Raw genomic sequence first — 19,929 nt, 5'->3', positions numbered from 1 at the left:
CTGGGGAATTACCTTATAACCATGGGAATGACTCCCGTCTCTAACAAAAAAAATAACACCCGTGTAAAGTGAGGGGCGCTAATATATTAAAGTCTAATCATGTTGCTATGATTAGGTAATGTAATGATGATGTAAAACAAACGGTGTCAAAACAAACATTAAATTCTCTTTATTGTTAATGGCATTTAATGTTTGTGTTTGGGACAAGATGACGTACATTTTCCCTTCATTGTCAATGGCGTTTTTACAACAAACATTGAACTAAAAACAAACATTAATTTCTGTCCATTGTCAATGGCGTTTTTAAAACAAACATTGAACAAAAAAAAACATTAAACCTCTCTTCATTGTCAATGGCGTTTTTAAAATAAACATTGAACTAAAAACAAACATTAAACCTGTATATAGGAGGGGCTGGCACCCCTCAAAAGTTGGTTTTATCATTGAGGATGGAGAATTAGACCAGGTGTGATGGATGGTCAGCTCACTGCCACCATAAGCTGACAGACAGGGTGGCAAATGCCATGAGAATGGATGAAGGTTGAACACAGTGTAGCACAAAACAATCAGCTAGGACGGTACAGTTGTCATTCTTGATGAATTAGGTAAAACTTGTTCTAAATACCAAATACCTCAATGACTGTATTGTATACCGAGGAAGAGGATGTCCTGAACCATTGAGACGGAAGACAGGAAAGTGTCAGACAGAATGAGGACAGTGGGGGAGGGTAACAGGAAAGGGGACAATCCTACAGCTGACAAGGTCTACATATTGTTTATTCGTTTGCCTTTGCCACTATGGCAGAAGGCAAGTATGCAGTAAACACTTCCCCAAAATATTTGTAATAGATCATACAAAAACAAAAATTGTTTGGCATATACAAACTGTACCATACAGAATAAAGTGCCATGTTTATAATCAGGAGATAACACCAGAATATCATAACCAAATTAACAAAATACAATATGTATGCCCAAACGTTTTATCAGGATTCTTGATTCACAATAAAGCATATCACTTGCAATACACATGACACAAATATATGGCACTTGCAATAAGGGGGGAAAAAAAGTATATTTTAAACTCAGTCCCACATCTGAAAATGCCATGTGACTAAACTTCAACATCTTTATGGAAACACATTTCCATTCATAAAATAAAAAACTCAAAATTTACAATGAAAGTTTTCTCAAATCTTACAATGTTACAAAGAAAGAACATTCCAGAGTCAAACGATTTACATAAACATAATATATACATATCCAACTATAGCATCCCCCCTACCTTTAGCATATGTTTGCTGTTAATACTGAGTAACTGAAACATACAAAAGTATTTAGTACTAGTATGTACATATAGTTAACAGACTAGCAAATTGGTCAGATTAAAGGGGTTTTCACTTGATAACACTTCTAGGGTGATTTTAGCATCTACTCTGGCTTTTGTGTGCACCCCAGACAGTTTAAGTTGCTTGATTCAATATTTGATAGTATTTTTTTACAGACCCACTCACCTCCTAATAATAATCCCATTGAAAGTAAATCTAAATTTTAATGAGTTAAGACTAATAATTGAAAAAACTGCATTAGGACAATATCAGTCACCAAAAGAAGCAGGCCTGTGTTTTCAATGAGTCCAACGTGGTTAACATGGGAGTTTGAAGTTCACATACATAGTATGGGCGAGTGTCTGATAAAATTAATATCAAATAAAAATGGAATCAAGCAACTAAAATACTGTCAGGGGTGCACACAAAGGTTAACACGGAAGTGTTTTAAAGTGAAATACCCCTTTAAGTCAAAGAGGTTAGATTAAGTACAATGTAAACATGTCCCGTTAAATCAGGATGACAAACAATGGTATAGGATAAGAAACAGAAGACAAGACAACGTGTTTATAGATTAGATTTTCAACATTACTTACAAGTGAATCAGTGCATATATTTTCTATAAACCGTTAGAAATACCAAAAATGCTAGATCCCTTTATTCAATATAAGGTCTTTTAGAACTTAAAGAGTGTGTTCTTAAAGGGTTGTACAGGTTGGATGTGAAGTCATCATCATGTAGCCCTCCTATATTATGGACTAGAATTACTAGACTATTCTGTTACTCTGTGACTGCGGAACCAACCAGCATCTGCAGTTCCACAATCAGCTTTCCTGCCGTGAACCAAAGAAAACGTTCTGTTGTTGATTCCTGCGTACTTGTTAGAACAGGTTATTCTCAAATGTAGCCATGATGTCCCTCTGCATAGTCATGTCAATACCAGCCATCTGGGGGTAGAGAATGAAAGCACAGAGCAGTTATGACACCGTTTTACCAGGACATAGGCACATGTAAATGACACTGAGGCAGGACTTACAGCCTCTCGTCTGCGGCGCTCTTGCTCTCTTCTGCGGGCCAGTTCCCTGTCCCTGTCCAGTGACGACTGGACACAGAGAGGTGTTGCAGGCACAGGGGACTCTGGTTTCTTCGGTTCCGTCTCTCTTGAATCCTGTAAAGTGGCCTCGGTGCGAGGATTCTCTGGCAAATCAGGATGGTCTTTAACCAGTTGGAGTTTCCTTTCTGCTCTGGGTGATACTGGTAGGCTATAATGAAAATGTTGTCAAAAATTACTTTGGAACCTTTGAATTGAGCACACCCACAGACAAAACTGTCTTTATGATGGTTAAACTACTTAAATCTTATATACTTCATTGCAAGTGAAATAGCCTAATGTTGACACTAGGGCTTGTATGGTTAAAGCACCATACTGGTGGTGTGCTATGTTTAACGCACAGACTACATCTCAACTTGAGTTCAAGAGTTTTAGTGAATTGGTCTATTGTAGCAACACCATGAGGCAGATATGACATATTTAGGGTGGCAGTTCTTCCTTGGCCAAGAGGTAATGTGCGGGCAAAGTGAAGTGTCATGGCAATCAAGTTCATATTTTCACATGTTGTGCTTGATCACATGACTACAGAGATAAAGTGCATGGAATAGTCTGCTGATAAAACACAAATCTGCCTCATGGTGGCTCTATAACAGGCCAATTAGAAATAAAATGCTGTTCATCGGTGGACAGACCTAACAGTAACATAATCCCTCGCCTTTGGCTGTTCCGGCCTGGCGGAGATGTAAATGAAACTAGAAAAGTCGCAATTTTGAAAAATTGTGTGGTTGCCACAATCGCTTATATTGGTCCCTCCCACAAATTTTGCTAGCAAATTACAATGTCACGTCACCCCTGTGATCATGTGAAAGTAATTTGGAGGAGATTTATCTCCCCAAAAATCATTTTTCTGCAACACGGTTACATGTTTTGCATTTGCGGCGCCCTCCTATGGAGGAGCTTTTGGCTCTGGGTTGATTAAACCACCCACGACAGGTTATTAAAATTTGGGATGGATTGGACATTCCGTTCGTGATTTGTGCCATTTTTTATGAAATAGGCCCCTCCCACTAACACTATTCTGCCTGTGGTGTTTTAATTGAATAGGTCTGGAGATCATGTGTACTGATTTCTGTGAGATTTGGACAAAATATGTAGGAGGAGCGAAAAGTGTGTTTGAGAAAATTCAAAATGGCGGAAAATCTATCCTAATGGAAATGGGCGTGGCCTATTAGGGGAGATGCGTCATGACGCAAGGAATCCAGGAGAAATGATTTTTTTATTTTACGACATACGGTTCAAGAGTTATAAGCCAAAACCTTTTTTTTTAAATAATTTTTATCCCACGATTTTGCAACCCAGTTTTTTCACCCAGTGCCAATTATCTAATGTAATCCTGGGCGCTACACTTCCTCTGCCAACCTGGGGGGGCAGCGGACTGACCTCATGCCTCCTATGCATGAGGAGTCCAAGCTGCTTCTTTTCACCTGACGGGGGGGAATTTCCCTGGCCGGATGTAGCGCGTGGAAGGAACACGTTATTCCGACCAGTTCCTTTCCCCTACATCAGGCGCCCTGGCTGGCCAGGAGGAGGTAGTTTTAGAGTCCAGGATTAAGGCATGTTTTTGTGAGGGTACCTACCCTAGGGGACACGGGGAGAACATGCAAACTCCACACAGAAAGGCCCTTTCGCCAACCCCGCCTCGGGTATGGGCACTGATGACGCGGAGGAGAGGACATGCCGCCAGCGCCCACAGCGTCCCGAGCGGGAATCGAACCCAGGACCTTCTAGCTGTGAGCCAAAACTTAAAGTGGGCTGTTATAGCGCCACCATGAGGCCGACCGATACAATTATAAGTTAATTAATTTTAGTAATCAATGGGAAATTGAATGCACAAATAAATTAATATCAATTAAACTATACAACATTTCTCTTAGCAAAATACATGCACACGATTCCTTGTCGATTTGACATAAGGCTCAAGTGCGTACCATCAAAACTGGGGGACAAGTACAGTAGATGATACATATGGTATATAGCTGAAATGGCTAAATCATGTCACTTAGTCAAGGTCTAACGACTAAATGCTAAATTGTAGAAGCACTATAATAAAATAAGTTCTACAAGCTATAAACTGGAGATGATGTCATGAAGTATTTCTCTTGGAGTACCTGCTCTTTTCAGGCGCCTCTCGCTCCCTGCTGGCCCCCATCTGGATCTTTCTTAAGGCCTTTTCACGTTCTTCCTTTTCCATAGCAGCCTTACGGAATTGCTGGAAGCTCTCCCTTGAGGATTTGATTTTAGTGGTTGTGGCAGAAGCAGTTTTCATCAGACTGGCCCATGAGTCTGCATTTTTCAGGACAATTTCCTTCAACAGAAACACAGAAATCATGCGCATCAAGATCTGTTAACTATATATACAATGATCACAAATAAGGATTCAAATACTATATATTATTATTTTTATTTATTTTTAATAACCACACCAACCTTTTTGGGAACCTGGGGTTTTCCCTCTTCAGAGACTTTATTTTCTGTGGTAGAGCAAGGCAACACAGTACTGCTGTCCAGAACATTCTCTCGGCATCTAGAATCTAGGGGGATTGGACTCTTTAGACAATGCTCTGCCTTGTGTTATTAATATTAAGAGTTTTTGTTAGACTCCTCCAGTAACTTACAGAGTCTATTCTCCTTCATAGATGGCAATGGGCTGTTGTGTAGAGGTGACAATAATGGGTACTGTTGAGCCGTGAGAAATACAGTAATTAGTATCTTATGGTCTTAATCCGTTATGCAATGTCATCTTGAATTTATAACATTCACATTCACTGGACAATAGTCATATATACACAGTCTGATAATGAACCCCTGAATGTTAACATAGCAATCTCAAATAAACGTATGAATCTAAGGCATACCTCAAATCTCGTCATAGGGTCCATAACTGCACACGGAGATGTCAGAGGGGATAAAAGTGCAGACAAATCTGAATTGGGGGGGGGGGGGGGGGGGGGGGGAATTGAGAGACTTTGAGACTCAAAACAGAAATGCAACATTGAGAAAGCGCTAATCGAGATGAAAATCTACAGCACCTACAGCCAGAGCTAGTGATATTGGGACTGCGTTAGCATGCCAATTAAGACCAAGCCAGACAGAAACTGACAGAAACTGACAACATCCAAGTAGACTGAACGACACATACGAGGTCATGCATGCATGCTACAAGCTGGAGGGGGGGGGCTACATTAATTTTTGACTGATCCCTTACCTTCCTGTACAGACCTCTTAGGAGGACTGAGAGAAAGTGAGACCGTTTTCACTTCCCGTGTTTGGGATTCTGAGGGAGACTGAGGAAGTGTGGGATTTAAGGGGGCATGGGTCTGAGGTGAACAAGGGAATGTGGAGGCTGGGTCACTAGTGGGTGTGTTGGGAATGTCAGGGAGGAACTCCCGTTGAGGGGGCTGAGAAATCTGACCAGGGGTCACGCAGTGTTTGGAAGGTAGCGGTGCTGCTTTGGCACTAGGTCTCGAAGGCAGCTGAGGCAGGTGGCTGTGTAAGGCTGTGGCAAGGATGACCAGGAATAGGGCAGAATAGAGAATGTGAGAATGACTAGTGAATCATTACATTAAAAAAATAAATGGTCTAGAAACGCCAATATGCTGAATACAACAAACATGTAAAACAAATTTACAACCAAATCAGTATAATAGAATACTAGTGCAGTTCCTGTTTTTGAACAAAGTTTAAGGTAACCTCAGAGTTGGCTAAAATTTCTAAGTAAACCTTACATCGTTAACATTTCATCTTAGTTGCTACAGAAAAACCTGTCAAGTGACCATTACCTGGGGGTGATAGAATCATCTCATCACAAGACTGGGCTGCATATGGCTGTGTAGACTGGCCTTCAGTTTCCATAGCCAAGGCAGGAGGTGGCTGACAACTCTCCACTGAGACCTTAATCACATCGTTTTTCTTCAGTATGGGCACACTGCGGTCAGCGCACTTCACCTTTGACTTAAAGAAATGACATTTTTACATTGAATTCAACACAAACAATGCTAGACTACCCAGACTACACGATCAATCCCACAAAGCAAGTTATGCATGCATTTACCTTTAATTTAGACTTTTGAGAAATGTCTTTAATTTTCTGCTTCTTTGCTTTCGGCACTGAAAGACACATACAACAATTCTCAGTATGCTCAGCCAAAATTGTGCATTGCAAATTAAATGCAATAAAGATTAAAATAATGTTGATCATGACTCTCTAATTTGAAAACAGACTAGAGTCACTAGACTAAACGATATTGGAACAGCACAATGGGGAATATGGGGTGTTTATTTGAACTGAATTTCTATTTCTGAACCACTATATATAAAATATAATTATCAGTGCAAATAAGATCAAATATTTTCCACACAACTGCTATCCATTAATTTAGAAGAAAAGTGTTCCTACTAACAGTATATGCACAACATTAGCCTATGCATTTATACATTTAAACAATGACGTTGATGTTAGATCATGCTGTGCAGTGTAATGAAAGGAACATGAAATTAATCAAAAGTGGTGACCAATGAAAACAATTTAAAATGCGAGGCTTCCTTTCTTTGTATATGAATGACTGGGGGTAAGGTCATGTGAATTGTTGCTTATCAACTGCAAATATATTTACCTAATTTTACAAACTATACATTTGCTACATTTCAGAACCAACCACCATGCAAAATTAGATACTGCTAAAAACACAACGAGAAAACAAAAGAAAAGTGGTGGAAGACACTAAGGGCCGATTCATACTCCTATTTTACCGCTGTTTCGGCGCTGTAGTGCCGAAATAATTTCGGCTCGTCAGAAATTTTCAGTAGCACCGAAGAGCCGACTTTAGGACGGTACCCCCCCCCCCGAACCGACTTTTATTTGGCTCTAAAATAGGAGTATGAATCGGGCCTAAGACAGGACCAAGGATGTAGGTGAGAGGAGAGTATTGAGGAGACCATCTAACCTGATTCACAGTCACTGTTATCAGAAGCGCTAGAATCACCACTGCTGTCAGAGGAGCTGCTACTCTCACTGAGGCAGGGTGGCGGGCCCAGGTGTTGGAAAGGAGTGGCTTGGCCTGTTACAAAGAGGGTAAAGTGTGACTGAATGTCCCAGTTGGTGAAACCATTAGCCATGAAATGGAATCATACTGATACAATATATACTGATGCAATATTTGCCTGCTGTTTTCTTTTTCTTAGAGTTCTGCACTTTGTTAATGTCTTGAGACCTCCCAGCATCGTTTGCTTTGCCGGACAGAACCCCTCCTTTCGATTTCCCTGGATTTTTCTCTGTTGGATTGCACAGAACAAAGAAAATAATAATCCCCTGCAGTCCCTGAGGTGGAAATAACTGTCATTTCATTAGAGAAGGATATTATTTAAGGAAGTAGAAATCAGTGTACTACTTACGGTCCACACCACTGATCTTGGGCCGCTTCCCAAGACATTTCAGGCTGAAACTTTGCATAGCCCTCAGAGTAGAAGGCTTGAGTATTTCAAAGTCAATCTCCACCTCTTCTAGTCTGGATTTCTTCAGATCTGGCTCACGGGCCTGGATGAGGCTCAGCAATTTTTTAAGTTTATCACCAGGCAACTTGTTAATATCCAAACTCAACTGCTTCTTCTCTTGGTAAGCAAGTGGTACTGCTGGGACCACATCCAATTCCAAAGGCACTGCTTGAATATTGCATTTCTTGCCATGCCTACAGGATTACATATAAAAGGATTTCACATTATCTTCCACACAAGTTGTAGGAGGTAGTTCTCCCCATGTAATGTTCACTATGAATAAAAGTCAACATCAATAAATGGAGCTCACGTACTGAGAAGACCCTTTGTGGCCGATGGTTTTCTCCACTCTAAATTTGCTTCTTGAGGATGAGTGCTTTTGTTTTTTAGGATGAGTGCTTTTGTCTTTTTCTTTGCGTCGCTTCTCTTTCTTCAGCTTCTCTTTCTTAGGCTTCTCTTTCTTCTTTGATTTCAGCAGTGGTGCGATTTTCTGCAGCTGATGGTGAACTGCTTTCAACTGAAAAGCCAGCCATTAATGAGATCACACAAGTATACGGCACAGTACATCAAATTCGGAAATGGCACTTCAGATTTAGAATCATATTTTATTAACACACCAACCTGTTCTTGCAGAGTGACTAGATGTACAGCTCTTTCAACCTTTCCTTCCTCCTTTCTTTGGTCCTTTCTTTCCTCCTCTGAATCTGATGCACTCTCAGACTCTGAAGAACTTTCACCTTCGCTACTCACTGAGCTTGGGAGACAATTAGGCCCATTTCCCTTGCCATCTTTATGACCATGCAAGGATTGACTCTGTGGCTCTTCTGGTAGTACTGGTACCTTCGAGAATCGGGCCTCAAACACTTCCTTTAGGCCCAAAAACATAATAAATACAAATACTTAATTTGTGGGGCAGTATTTCAAAATGAGGTACATGGTGAATTATCAGCATAATTCAAGGGCTAACTTTGGTGCAGTAAAACAAAGTAATGAGCAACAGTACATTTTACACATTCAGTTAAATTAATTTAGATTTGATTGTGTATACCTGCAGTTCTCTTGCCTGCGTGACTACTGGATTGGTAGGTGGATTGTATTTATAACAGTTCGAGAACATCAGCCTGAAATCAGCAGCAAACTCTTGGGCGGTCTTATACTCTCGTCGCTCCATTTTTTTCTTCAAGGAAAAGGAAAAACATTTGTAAAAATGTTAATGGTTAATAAAGCAATGACATTAATGATTAATTAATCAGATTTTGTGCTCAGTCAACACACTGACAAATACTCATTCATCAATAATCAATGGTGACATTGAAGAGGCTTTGGAGGTATAGGACTCCAATTTCGTCGCTGCCGTTACCCGCGACGCGGCCCGCAATTCAGCCGCTACCCGAGTATAGGAGCTTGCTCTGTCCCTTAATGGTATTTTGGTCCAGCATCACCCACTATCAATTACGCCGACACCGGTATTTGTGCCTAGAGGTGTGGTCATGGGCGTGTTGGCACGCTTTCCCCTAAATTGGTATTTTGGTCACACACATTTGACACATTTGGAGTTTAAAAGCACCCGTAAGCCAGCCGTATGCCAAATTAGTTTGGTATAGCGGCGCGCCCCTGCATGGAGATGTCCTTGGAGTCAGGCTGCGTCATCTCTCCTTATTCTCCTAAGCATCGCTTTGTAATTTTCCTATAATCAGCAGAAGTGGGTGACTTGTGTCCAATGTGTTTATATAATTGTATAGTCAAAGAAGTTAGTGCAGCACAAGTGAGACTTCAAGGCAGCAACGCAACACTCTTCCATGGGCTATAGACCGTAAGGCTATGAAGCAATATAGCACTGGGCATAACGGGCAACGGATAAGGGATCTCTTAAAGCCAATGGCATATGTGGCACAGTGATTGGTTTAATTATTGTAATGCCCAAACCACACCTATGCATAATGTAACGGAGGTGTTTTAGGGATTTAGACAGGTAACCAAAATACCAACTTTAGTGGGGGAACACCCCTTCCCCACTGCTACATCCCCAAATACTGTATTTAGAAAGCTCGAATGAAAATGGAGCCCAGTGTGTTGAATCGTCAGATGTTGGGTTGGGGTAAGAACTGTGATGTGGACATTGTGCATTTGTATAAGTTTGTTTAATTGTATGTAATGCGTGTATAAAGATTTGACATTATTTTTCTCATCTCCTTGTCTTTTTTTATTATGTTTTATTCATGGACATATCCTGTTGATTGTTTCTTTGAAGATTTTGTTTTAGTGTTTGTGCTGCCATTTGTGGGTATGGGGGAAAAGATATAAGAATAAATGTGTAAAAAATAAATAAAACATTAAATAATTATAAAGATTTAAATAATGTCCTCTTACCTTTATGGTGCTTAGATCCATAGGCTGTTTGATAACAACATGGTAGTCTTGCAGACCCATGGCCTGTGCGTCAACAGGGACATAGAAGGGCCATGCGTGCGCATAATGCCTCTTTGCATACATCTCTTTCAGGATATCGAGGCAGTGCTTGAGCGGCTCTGAAAGTTTAGCCTGCTGTCCTGAAGGCGGGGAATCTGGCAGGTGTTTCTTGGGTGGTTTGATAGGCCTTCCACTGCCCCGCCTGGAGAGTATCTTACAAGAAGATGGCTGCACCTCGGCAGGGGAAGGCTCTATCCTAGTGATTACTGGGGCAGCTGATGTTGTGGTGTCTGCTTTCCTCTTAACACCCTTTTTAGTCTGAACAAAAGACAAGGCAAAAATTACTAAGTTATTATATGACTTGCTGACTGACTTGCGTACTTTGCATGTTGAAAATCACCCTCAAAACAAGTACTGACTGTTGTGTCGATCTGTGTAGGGAGCTGTGCCGTTGGGAGGGAGTGAAGGGCTTCAGGAGGGATGACGGTTACGGTTTGTTGGAACACAACTTCTGACAAGGGAGAGTGAGGTCTCACCTTCCCTGCACCTGCACAGGATACGTTCAGAGGACATAATGAATACGTACACAAGAACCACAACAGATATTCAAAAAACGAGGCTCACATCCAGTGATTTTCCAAAATGCAGTAGTCAAAAACTCAATATACTGATTTCAATTGACAACCCGAGTGTTGACATTTAAAAAGCCGAGTTTGCTGATGACCGAGTTTGTCTGTGTGACAAATCAAATCATCAAATTAAAATAATGATTTGTGAGGGATGTTGAAAGAATTGTGGAGATCATTTTCAAATATCTGCAAATGACCAAAAAGATAGAGATAACTCTTGGGAAGAATGGCATTATTAACCCAGTCATCTCAAAAGCACCGATGTGGAACAGTGAGTGTACTGTACCCGGCAGTATCCTGTGTGTACACTGTACCTGTCATTTCCTTTCTCCCTTTCCCTGGTGTCTTTGTTGTGACTGATATTACTTCACACTCCTCCTTGGGCATTTTGTTGACCATCTGTAAGAAAAGCTTCTCCAGGGTTTGGGCCATTAAAACTATGTCATCTCCAGGCTGGGGAGAACAAGGCAAAATGAGGTCCCCCTCCATGAGATTCCACCATCCTTAGTCTGTTTACGATTTACATTGATTTGGTACAGTAAACATACCACAAGGGAAATCAACTCATCCTTACCCGATTGTAGACATAGCAGTTGGTGAACATGGTACCAAAGTCCTGTAGACATTCAACTGCCTTCCAGTAATAATTGTTCTCAAGACGTTTCTTAATAGTGCCCAGGTCCATAGGATTTTTTGTAATTGTGTAATAATCCTTAATAAAAAAGAGAAAGAAAAAAATACAAAAAAATAATGTATTGTCATGGTTATTTTTCTGCCATTTGGTGTTTTGCATTGTGTACCATTAATTTTGACCAAAAAAAGTATAGTGACAAAGGTTTATGAATTATTTGGCACATACTGAATTATGCCATCTTGGTTAAAGATAAATTAACAAGATGGCATTTAGGGTTAGGTTTAAACGACACACACACACACACACACACACACACTTTAACTACTTACTGGAATATTTAGCTCCACTGCATCAACAGGCGTGCGAAACGGCCAAGAAAACTGGTGCTTCCATAGTGCCCTAAACACCACCTTATCCAGGTACTGAAGTTGATTTGTTACACGACCAAGCTTCTTGGGATTTCTGACCTCTGGAGGAGGGGGGTTTCCACTCATAGTGGAGATGTGAGACACTTTGACAGCAGACACTGTGTTGTTCAAAGCCAGTGGTGGGAGACTTGTCTCAATTCCTTCTTTACTGCAGCTCAACTCTCATTACACAATCTCCTAAGAAAGAGCGAGAGTATTTTCAGGGTTAAGATAAAAGTAAACGTCATATTGTGAGCTTGAAGCCATCTCTTAAAAAATGATATATATATATATATATATAAACTTTCCCATGTAATTTATTCCTCATTCTTTGTGTATTTTTGTCATACCTTTTCCAAATATGAAATTAGGAGCAGTAAGTATATGTGCATATATTTGCAATTTGACATTATATTGCCATGCACATATTTGGCAAACATTTTATCTTTCAGTAATGCGAGTGATCACAGGTAGAATGCTCATAATTCAATCACTGCAATTATCAAGCAGAGTATCTGACCACCATCTGAAACAAATGATGCTACGATTGCATCTTTAGCCAAAACAAACTGGCAGATGGATCTTACTGTTGTACAAACCAGGTTCAAGTGTTAAAATCCCATTTCAATACAGGGAAAACCGGACAAGCAGATAATTTTATGTCACAATATCTGCTGAAATTCCAGTTAAGGTTTAACTATAGAATGATAGGGTTTTTCTTTTTTGAACCTGTGAAACAAGCTGAATTTCTCTACAAGAATTGAAAAGTTTATGCTTAATAACTTCAGATTTCTTCTACAAGCATCTTTAATGCAAAATATATGGTTAATGCTGCCACCTACTGTACTGCCTCACTTACCGTAACATTGAAATGTTAATATTTGTAATTGTCCTTAGAATGAAAATGACCCCAAATTGATCCAAAAGAATATGCACAGTATAGCAACCATTAAAGGCCCATTTCTCGACACATACCATACATGTTAAAGATATTTAATATTGCTTTGAGAAACATTTAATGTGTATACTGATAAATCGTTTCTGAAAAAGGTAAAACCAAGTATTTCATTAAGTATGTAATGATAAATGCTCTTCAAGGAAAATGCAAACAACTCGGGTCTCGTGTTAAAATTCAGGGGACATAATATCAGGTCACTGATATGAGGTGGTGTGCTATAAACACAAATTATTATAGTATCATGTGTGTAGGTGGGGTGGGTGGATGTTCAGAGAGGGGTTACAAAGCTCCTCAAATGACTGATAAGGTCAAGACAAAAAAAATGCATGAATACACAATTTCAAGCATGATTACTTACTACTTGAAAATCATTTTTAATGTAAAATGATGCCTGTACGTCAACATAGAACAGAACAGATCAGATTAAAACAGACCAATCAGACTATGTCTCAATCTGAATACAAAATATTTTGTATGTAATCAGATGCCATCGAGACAACTAGTGTCCAAAACCTATTAGTTGACATCCTGCAAAACAAACTTTGCATAATCAACCAGGATATCTATAACGCCCCTGCCATGAAATGTGTAATGTTCCAAGAACTTGTTTAATACAAGCAGATCGCAAACGCAAATTAGATGAATGGGGAGTCAATGGAGGGTATTGAAACTCTAGATTCATCCCATTATAAAACAATTCTAGAGTTGCAAATTGCGGCTACTAAACAAACATCAGGTCTAGCTAGTAAATGTTAACTAGCCAATTATTGACCATTATCACTTACCAATTATGTCCACAGTACCCACATAAATACTGATAACACCCCCAAATAATTTACTTTACAATTTTAATTTATTATATTTGATCTCAATACAAATATAATGTATATAAAAAAAGTTTTAAAATATCTATATTCTCGCTTCTGCAACATACAAAAGGTTTAATGCGTGACAGTGATCTGGGAAAAACACATGTTATGTAGTGGATGCTTTTACAGGTAGAGGGGGAAATTAATTAATCTTTTTCGGTTATTATTACTTATATCGACAAATATTCAGTGATTGCAGCATACTGTACAATTTCACGCTCAAGTGCCCACAATTGAGATTGGTTAAATGATTATTGTGAGATGAGGCAGACCAGGTTAAGGTTAATTTAACAAAACATTGCTTTAGTACATTTGTAATTGAAGACAATGTATGGGACTACTTTTTCAACGTGTTCCTCTCCTATATGCACGTGTTCATGTCAAATGAAAATGTAGACGTTAAATCACATGTAATGCTTCCCTTTCAGAATTGGTTAAAGATCATTCACCTTCTAGTGACTCCATTGCAATTATTTTATCATCCAAATTGTTATAGACACAAGCTCATAATAGACCAATAAAATGTAATGCCCTCATAGTCATGATTTGAACAAGAACACATTAAGTTTGCCTCAACTTCCATCATGTTTAGAGACAGAATACCACAGACATTAAGTTTAGTACATGTGATTACTGTCTGATGATTTTAGTTCAAACACAAGGGCTTTGTTGTTGCAACTCCCATTCTGATCTTCCAAGTTTGTTCTGCATTACTAAACGGATGCTAAATAGACAAGTACCGGTATATATATATATATTTCTAAGGCGACAGATTTCGGAAGTCAACCACAAACCCCCTCATATTCCAGAATCTATATTGTAGAACACATACTTACTGACTGACTGAGCATCTTTATAAACTGCTCAACTGCAGGAATGCATTTGTTAATTTCTCCCAGAAATTGATGTTTCTGGGCAGTGTATATAATAATTCAACAAATCAACACCCTCTTCCTTGATTCATTGTTTTTAATATTATCAAATGATTGTGGAAAAAGTCTTCTTGAATAACGTGTAGTTGGTAGTTAGCTGTGAAACACGACTGTCATAATTGATCCGTGACAGACGCCCGTCGTGTGCTGTGTGCTCCATGGCTAAACGACGTGTAGTACTAGTATGTTGCAGCGTGGTCCGTGTTTACAGTTAGAAGCGTGACGCATGTTCCCACGCCCACACAGCACAGGAAAGGAAGAAAAAAAAACTTCCGCATTTTTGTCACGTGAACTACGTGTTGTAGTTTTAATATCATTTAAATAGCACTCACAACCATAATGTACGCAATACATGCCATTTATGTTTAATAAAACAATAATAATAATAATGTGACGTCAACTGGCGTGCGTGGTGGCCAACAGAGTTGCTAATGTTTGCTAGCCTGCTAAGCGGCTAACGTGGCATAAACAAACATTATAAACAGTCTCCCGACGACCATTCTTAACATTTACCTTTCCGTCTCTGGCACAAGATTGTTTTAATTGCCGAACTGAGACGTTTGTTGCCAATGCAGGTTGTTATTCCTCTCTTTCAACGATGCATCCAGTGTACGTCGCAGTTAGCAATGATCTAGTAGCCAGGCTAGCTGTCGTCGATGATGCAGAGCAGAGCTCTTATTGCAGTTAACGTACCTTAGTTACGTGTAAATGTTTTACTTCGGCGCATTGTATAGACAACGTATCAAGCGTATATTTAGATTCTTTACATAAACATCAGTGATGCTAGCAACAAAGTATTATTACCGCTTCCACATTAAACAGTCCGGTATTTCCATGGCGGACGTATCTACGGCAACCGCCTCATATTTATAGCCCTCTGTAAGTATCTGTAGCTGATTGGTCAGTACACACCACGTGATCTGCTCTGCGTTGTTGCCCATGAATGCAGTAAAATGTTAAAATGATCCAAACGAAAAAGAATAATAATCTGCCAAAAACCGTTCTTTCCTCATTGTACGTACAACAGATATAATGTTTTAAGACGTCAGTGATGTTAAAGGTAACATCACAAAAACAAAATCAAACAAAAGTCGAAACGAAACAGTTTTCTACACGCAACCCCCAATGTAGCGTGAATGGATGAACGGCCTCTCTCTGCGGCACCAGGCGATAATTCTAGAACATTCTGACGATATGAACAAATCGTTTAATCAATACAAAAAAACGAAGCGCTCCGTATAAACACAGCTGAAAGTGATCCACCACTTGTTGCCACGACGTCGGTCTCTCGGTCCTGGTCGCTAATTACTGCTACACCACCACCAGTCCACCACTATGGTCCACCACGACACGGTTGACAAAAAGCAAGCACACACATCTACGATGCGTTCTGGTTAGCTTGGATAGTCACTGTGTCAGGACAGACCACGAACGGAAAATGTTGATTCGGAAGTCGAAGTGAGGCTAAAAAGTTTGTATAATTCGACCATGGAGTAATAACAACCCCGAATTAGTCAAACAGGCTACTATAGGCTACTGCTCAAATAAAAAAACAAGAAGCGCAGTGTAATAACCACAGCAAATTGTCCCACGGCTCAAAGTGAACAGAGTTGACAGTTTGTCGGTCTTCCTCCCGGGACGGTGCATGGGGGCTTTAAAATAAAATGTTTTCCAGGATCACGCGAACTAACCATTCATTTCTACTTCCGCTGCAGGCAGCACATTGGCCAATGGAGGATCACATAACAGTTAACTATCATAAACATTGGGGGGGGGGGGAATAAAGAAATCCAATAAATATCACAATTTTGCCATGAAAAAAATGATCTATAATATCAAAGAAAAAGCTCCCGCACACTGGGCTGAGTTAACAACACTGGTTAACTTCTGATCATATAGGTTCTGATTCTGAACGTTGGGTCCTTTAGGGGGTTCCAGGGGAGGGGTCCCCTTATATATATTATAAGGAGGTCCCCCCTATGGAGGGGTCAAAGTGATGAATAAAATAAAATGTGTATCAAATAGGAGTCTGAGTGATGCATATCAAACTGAGGGCCAAATGGTTGAATGCATTCCTATTCCCTCTCTACCGCTGCCCGCTGGCCAATTTGGCAAAAAAACAAAAACAAACCCATGAATATTAAAGTCAGTGTTTTCTGGCATAAATCAAGTGCCATGAGAAATACTAAAAGGACTCAAGGGAGTAGAATGCATGTGTATACATACTGTTTGGTCATTGGTGTAATATATTTTCACATTTTAATGTCATTAATATTGTGTGACGTCACGTCAGTCTCAGGCGCAGGAGGACTCGACTCGAGACGAGCATATTGTACTCACCTCACACACACCGGCTGCTCAGTGCTCTCTCATCCATTCCAGGCACAGGCAGCCCACCTGGTCAATGATGTCTACCGGCAGTGACAACCCCGTTCAATGGAAAACCACCATTATAGTCAGCACACCACTTCAGGTAACGGGAGTACACAAAACATTCGACTTTCAATTGGACAGTAGGCTATACGCTGGTACAGTCCATGCCTGGCTCACTGGCTGGCAGTGCTGGCACAGTCACCACAATGAGAAACACCCACATAAAGTTTAATTTAAAGTTATTACATTCAGCTGGGTTTTGATATAGGCTACTACTACTACTCAAGAGGGAGACGTCTGCAGCAGTCAGGCAGGCAAGCTAACGCCAAATATAGTGTATTAGCTTATGTATTTAGCTTGAAGGACTTTTAACAATTCAGTGATGTTTTTCTTAGCTGAATGTTGACAAAGGGACATTCTGTAAATGTTTATTGAATAAGGCCAAAATGTAAACAAAAATAGGAACAATCGTCACATTTATGTAAATCAACCTGATGTGACTGATGTTGAACTTGACAACTTTTGCATAATGTTGAATATTCAAGGTTAAAGGACGACGTCACCCATTTTCAACCTATCTTAATATAATTGGTACTCACTAATGCTGATGATAATATGGTACCATTTGTGTCTACTCTGTGTATAAGAGGAGGGCTGTGCACAGTTCAGAAACCCGCCTACCAGTGACATTGGAGGATTCAAGGCAAGCTAATAGAAACTGCAGGCTTTCTATTCCTGGAAAGAAAAAATCGAAATAAATCATTTAAATTTGGAGGAAAAAAAGACCTGCCTAATGATGATGTCACTGGTACAGTAGCTAGGCAGGTTTCTGAAGTCCACAGCCATACAGACTGGTTAGAAAGAAATGGTAGGCTACCAAATGTTCAGGAGCAAAGGACCAATTATGAAGATAGTTTGGAAATGGGTGAAGTGGTTCTTAATGATGTTGCTCGTAGCTTCTCTACAAATGTGAATGAAGCTGAAATTATCCTTATGTGATCTAACAGAATCATGGTGTGTCAAGAATGCTGAGTGTGCAGCAACATAGGATTCGATTTTCAGACAGTGTGGAGCCTGGGGCCTTTGTTTTCCCATTATCAGGTAAACAGTTCACATTATACAATTAAACTCATGGTCAGAAGTAGCCTATAAACCTATATTTTAAAGACACCACATCTTGACTGAGATGGGTAATACATGTTAATAGACCATCATAGCATTATACACTTTCCTCACAGGTACAGCATTTTTGCTTGTTCACCTACAAGAACTCCCAGAGAATGTGGAAGAGTCAGGACTGTTTGAGAAGATCAATACGTTTGTGAAAGTCCACCGCAACTGCTTCCTACTTCTACAGGCCCCCTTTCATGGGAAAAGTGAAATGAACATCTTGTCAATGATTCAGCACAGGTAGATTCATGACTCAATTCAAACTTTATTCAAGACACTCACAGGGGGTCCATAGGGCAGAACACATAAAACATAAAAACACAAAAGTAAACAAACTATAAATAAACAAAGCATAAACAAACAAGGGGGACATAAGTAGGCTTCAGCCTTATCTACTAGGCTAGAGCGCCAGTAGCTCCCATAGCTTAGCCTTAGATGACAGCCTAACAGAGCTCTTAGCAGGATTAGTAAATCCTACAATGATACTGTTCACAGATTCTGTTAACCTGCACATAAATCTATACATCAGGTTTCGTAAAACAGCAGGGCAAGTGGGTACATTTATTTCCACAAACATGTGACTGACTGGCACTACAGATTCTTGGGGCTTTGAGCAGCAGTCTCATGCAGTCGTTATAGGCCACTGTCATTTTTGCAGGCTGCCCTTTTTGTAGTGTTGCCACAAGTGGGCAGTGTACAGCGGAGTACAATAGCCTTTAAAAAGTGAGATTTTCACTGGGACCGTGCAGAAATTAAACTTACGTATGAGCGTTTTGGCTTGAGCATACAGTTTACGTTGCTGTCTAGAAATATCTCTGTCATCGGATAGGTCATTTGTTATGAAATGACCTAGATATTTGGTCTCTATTCTGTGTTTTTTGCTATTAATAATTCAGACAACTGTGATGGATCTTGGAAAACAAGTTGAATAAGTGGATAAAATAAGGATTTCCATTGAATTCATTGGGTTTCAGTCATGTTTCTGTCATTTGTGAAACAAGCTGATTTGGTGTATTTCAGATTTTTTGGCACCAGTCTAAGGATCCTACCTGTGCGAAACAATGCAGAGATTGTCAAAGGCATGTTGACAATTGCTAAGGTACGGATAAAGACAGCACGACAGAATGTGTAAAACAGAATTGATAGGCTATTCCTACCCCCTATGTCTCTATGATATTAATGTCACATATGTTCCCAGGCTACCAGTAAACCCCATGTGGACAGCATCCGGGATCGGATGTCTCTGGCACGGGCCCACATCATTGAGAGCAGTCCTGTATGGGAGATGCTGAGAGACATAAAGCTTGGCTGAGCAGGTAGTCAAGTCTCAAGACCCCAACTGTTCACTATATTACTTGTTACACGTAAAAAATCGGAGTATCCTTGAGAATTCTACATAGACTACGATTCTGGTCTACTACTGTACAGACAATAGGAAGAGATTGTTATATGCCTGTGAGATGTTTTGGATGTTTTGCATACTATGTGCTTGGTCTTTATTTAGCTACAACATAGAAATCAATAAAAAAAGAAACTTCACTTTTGTGATATTAGTGAGTGACTATACGGGTGACTTATAGGCCAGTTCAAGTTCATAAAAAATAAAACCACACAAGCTA

The 19,929-nt window shown here is 39.9% G+C and overlaps 2 protein-coding genes across 5 annotated transcripts; one reads left to right on the top strand and one right to left on the bottom strand.

Annotated features, from left to right (window-relative positions):
* Positions 1-153: 153 nt before the first annotated feature.
* Positions 154-16,051, bottom strand: brdt (bromodomain, testis-specific). Of its 2 annotated transcripts, none has more exons than XM_079505024.1 (20): positions 15,572-16,051; positions 11,931-12,206; positions 11,542-11,679; positions 11,282-11,420; positions 10,758-10,885; positions 10,300-10,656; positions 8,978-9,106; positions 8,551-8,796; positions 8,244-8,446; positions 7,831-8,123; positions 7,600-7,710; positions 7,383-7,496; positions 6,491-6,546; positions 6,219-6,390; positions 5,295-5,362; positions 5,055-5,115; positions 4,867-4,970; positions 4,548-4,744; positions 2,365-2,590; positions 154-2,275 (listed from the first exon to the last, which is right to left on the bottom strand). In XM_079505024.1, exons 2-20 carry the CDS (start codon positions 12,093-12,095, stop codon positions 2,210-2,212), a joined length of 2,973 nt encoding a protein of 990 aa, XP_079361150.1. In that variant the 5' UTR covers positions 12,096-12,206; positions 15,572-16,051; the 3' UTR covers positions 154-2,209. The 2 variants fall into 2 exon arrangements, with proteins under 2 accessions (XP_079361150.1, XP_079361149.1); XM_079505023.1 differs by having other exon boundaries at positions 15,281-15,611.
* Positions 15,518-19,891, top strand: cUnh1orf146 (chromosome Un C1orf146 homolog). Of its 3 annotated transcripts, none has more exons than XM_079505033.1 (6): positions 15,518-15,646; positions 17,130-17,240; positions 18,148-18,241; positions 18,379-18,550; positions 19,331-19,409; positions 19,509-19,891. In XM_079505033.1, exons 2-6 carry the CDS (start codon positions 17,172-17,174, stop codon positions 19,620-19,622), a joined length of 528 nt encoding a protein of 175 aa, XP_079361159.1. In that variant the 5' UTR covers positions 15,518-15,646; positions 17,130-17,171; the 3' UTR covers positions 19,623-19,891. The 3 variants fall into 3 exon arrangements, with proteins under 3 accessions (XP_079361159.1, XP_079361158.1, XP_079361157.1); XM_079505032.1 differs by having other exon boundaries at positions 15,526-15,646; positions 17,150-17,240; XM_079505031.1 differs by having other exon boundaries at positions 15,574-15,646; positions 17,061-17,240.
* Positions 19,892-19,929: the final 38 nt, after the last annotated feature.

Source organism: Electrona antarctica, assembly GCF_951216825.1.
Source record: "Electrona antarctica genome assembly, chromosome: 7".
NCBI classification, from domain to species: domain Eukaryota; kingdom Metazoa; phylum Chordata; class Actinopteri; order Myctophiformes; family Myctophidae; genus Electrona; species Electrona antarctica.
The sequence above is the reverse complement of the archived record's forward strand: the minus strand, read 5'-3'. Positions and strand labels throughout refer to the sequence as shown.

Bases quoted from the DNA above. Each gene is read 5' to 3' on its own strand.
- brdt (XM_079505024.1), bottom strand. From the start codon at position 12,095: ATGAGTGGAAACCCCCCTCCTCCAGAGGTCAGAAATCCCAAGAAGCTT. The intron at 11,421-11,541 runs GTAAGGATGAGT...TGTTCTCCCCAG, and splicing joins ACTGCTATGTCTACAATCGG to CCTGGAGATGACATAGTTTT. The intron at 6,547-7,382 runs GTTAGATGGTCT...TGTGTCTTTCAG, and splicing joins TAACAGTGACTGTGAATCAG to TGCCGAAAGCAAAGAAGCAG.
- cUnh1orf146 (XM_079505033.1), top strand. From the start codon at position 17,172: ATGATGTCTACCGGCAGTGACAACCCCGTTCAATGGAAAACCACCATT. The intron at 18,242-18,378 runs GTAAACAGTTCA...CTTTCCTCACAG, and splicing joins CTTTGTTTTCCCATTATCAG to GTACAGCATTTTTGCTTGTT. The intron at 19,410-19,508 runs GTACGGATAAAG...ATATGTTCCCAG, and splicing joins GCATGTTGACAATTGCTAAG to GCTACCAGTAAACCCCATGT.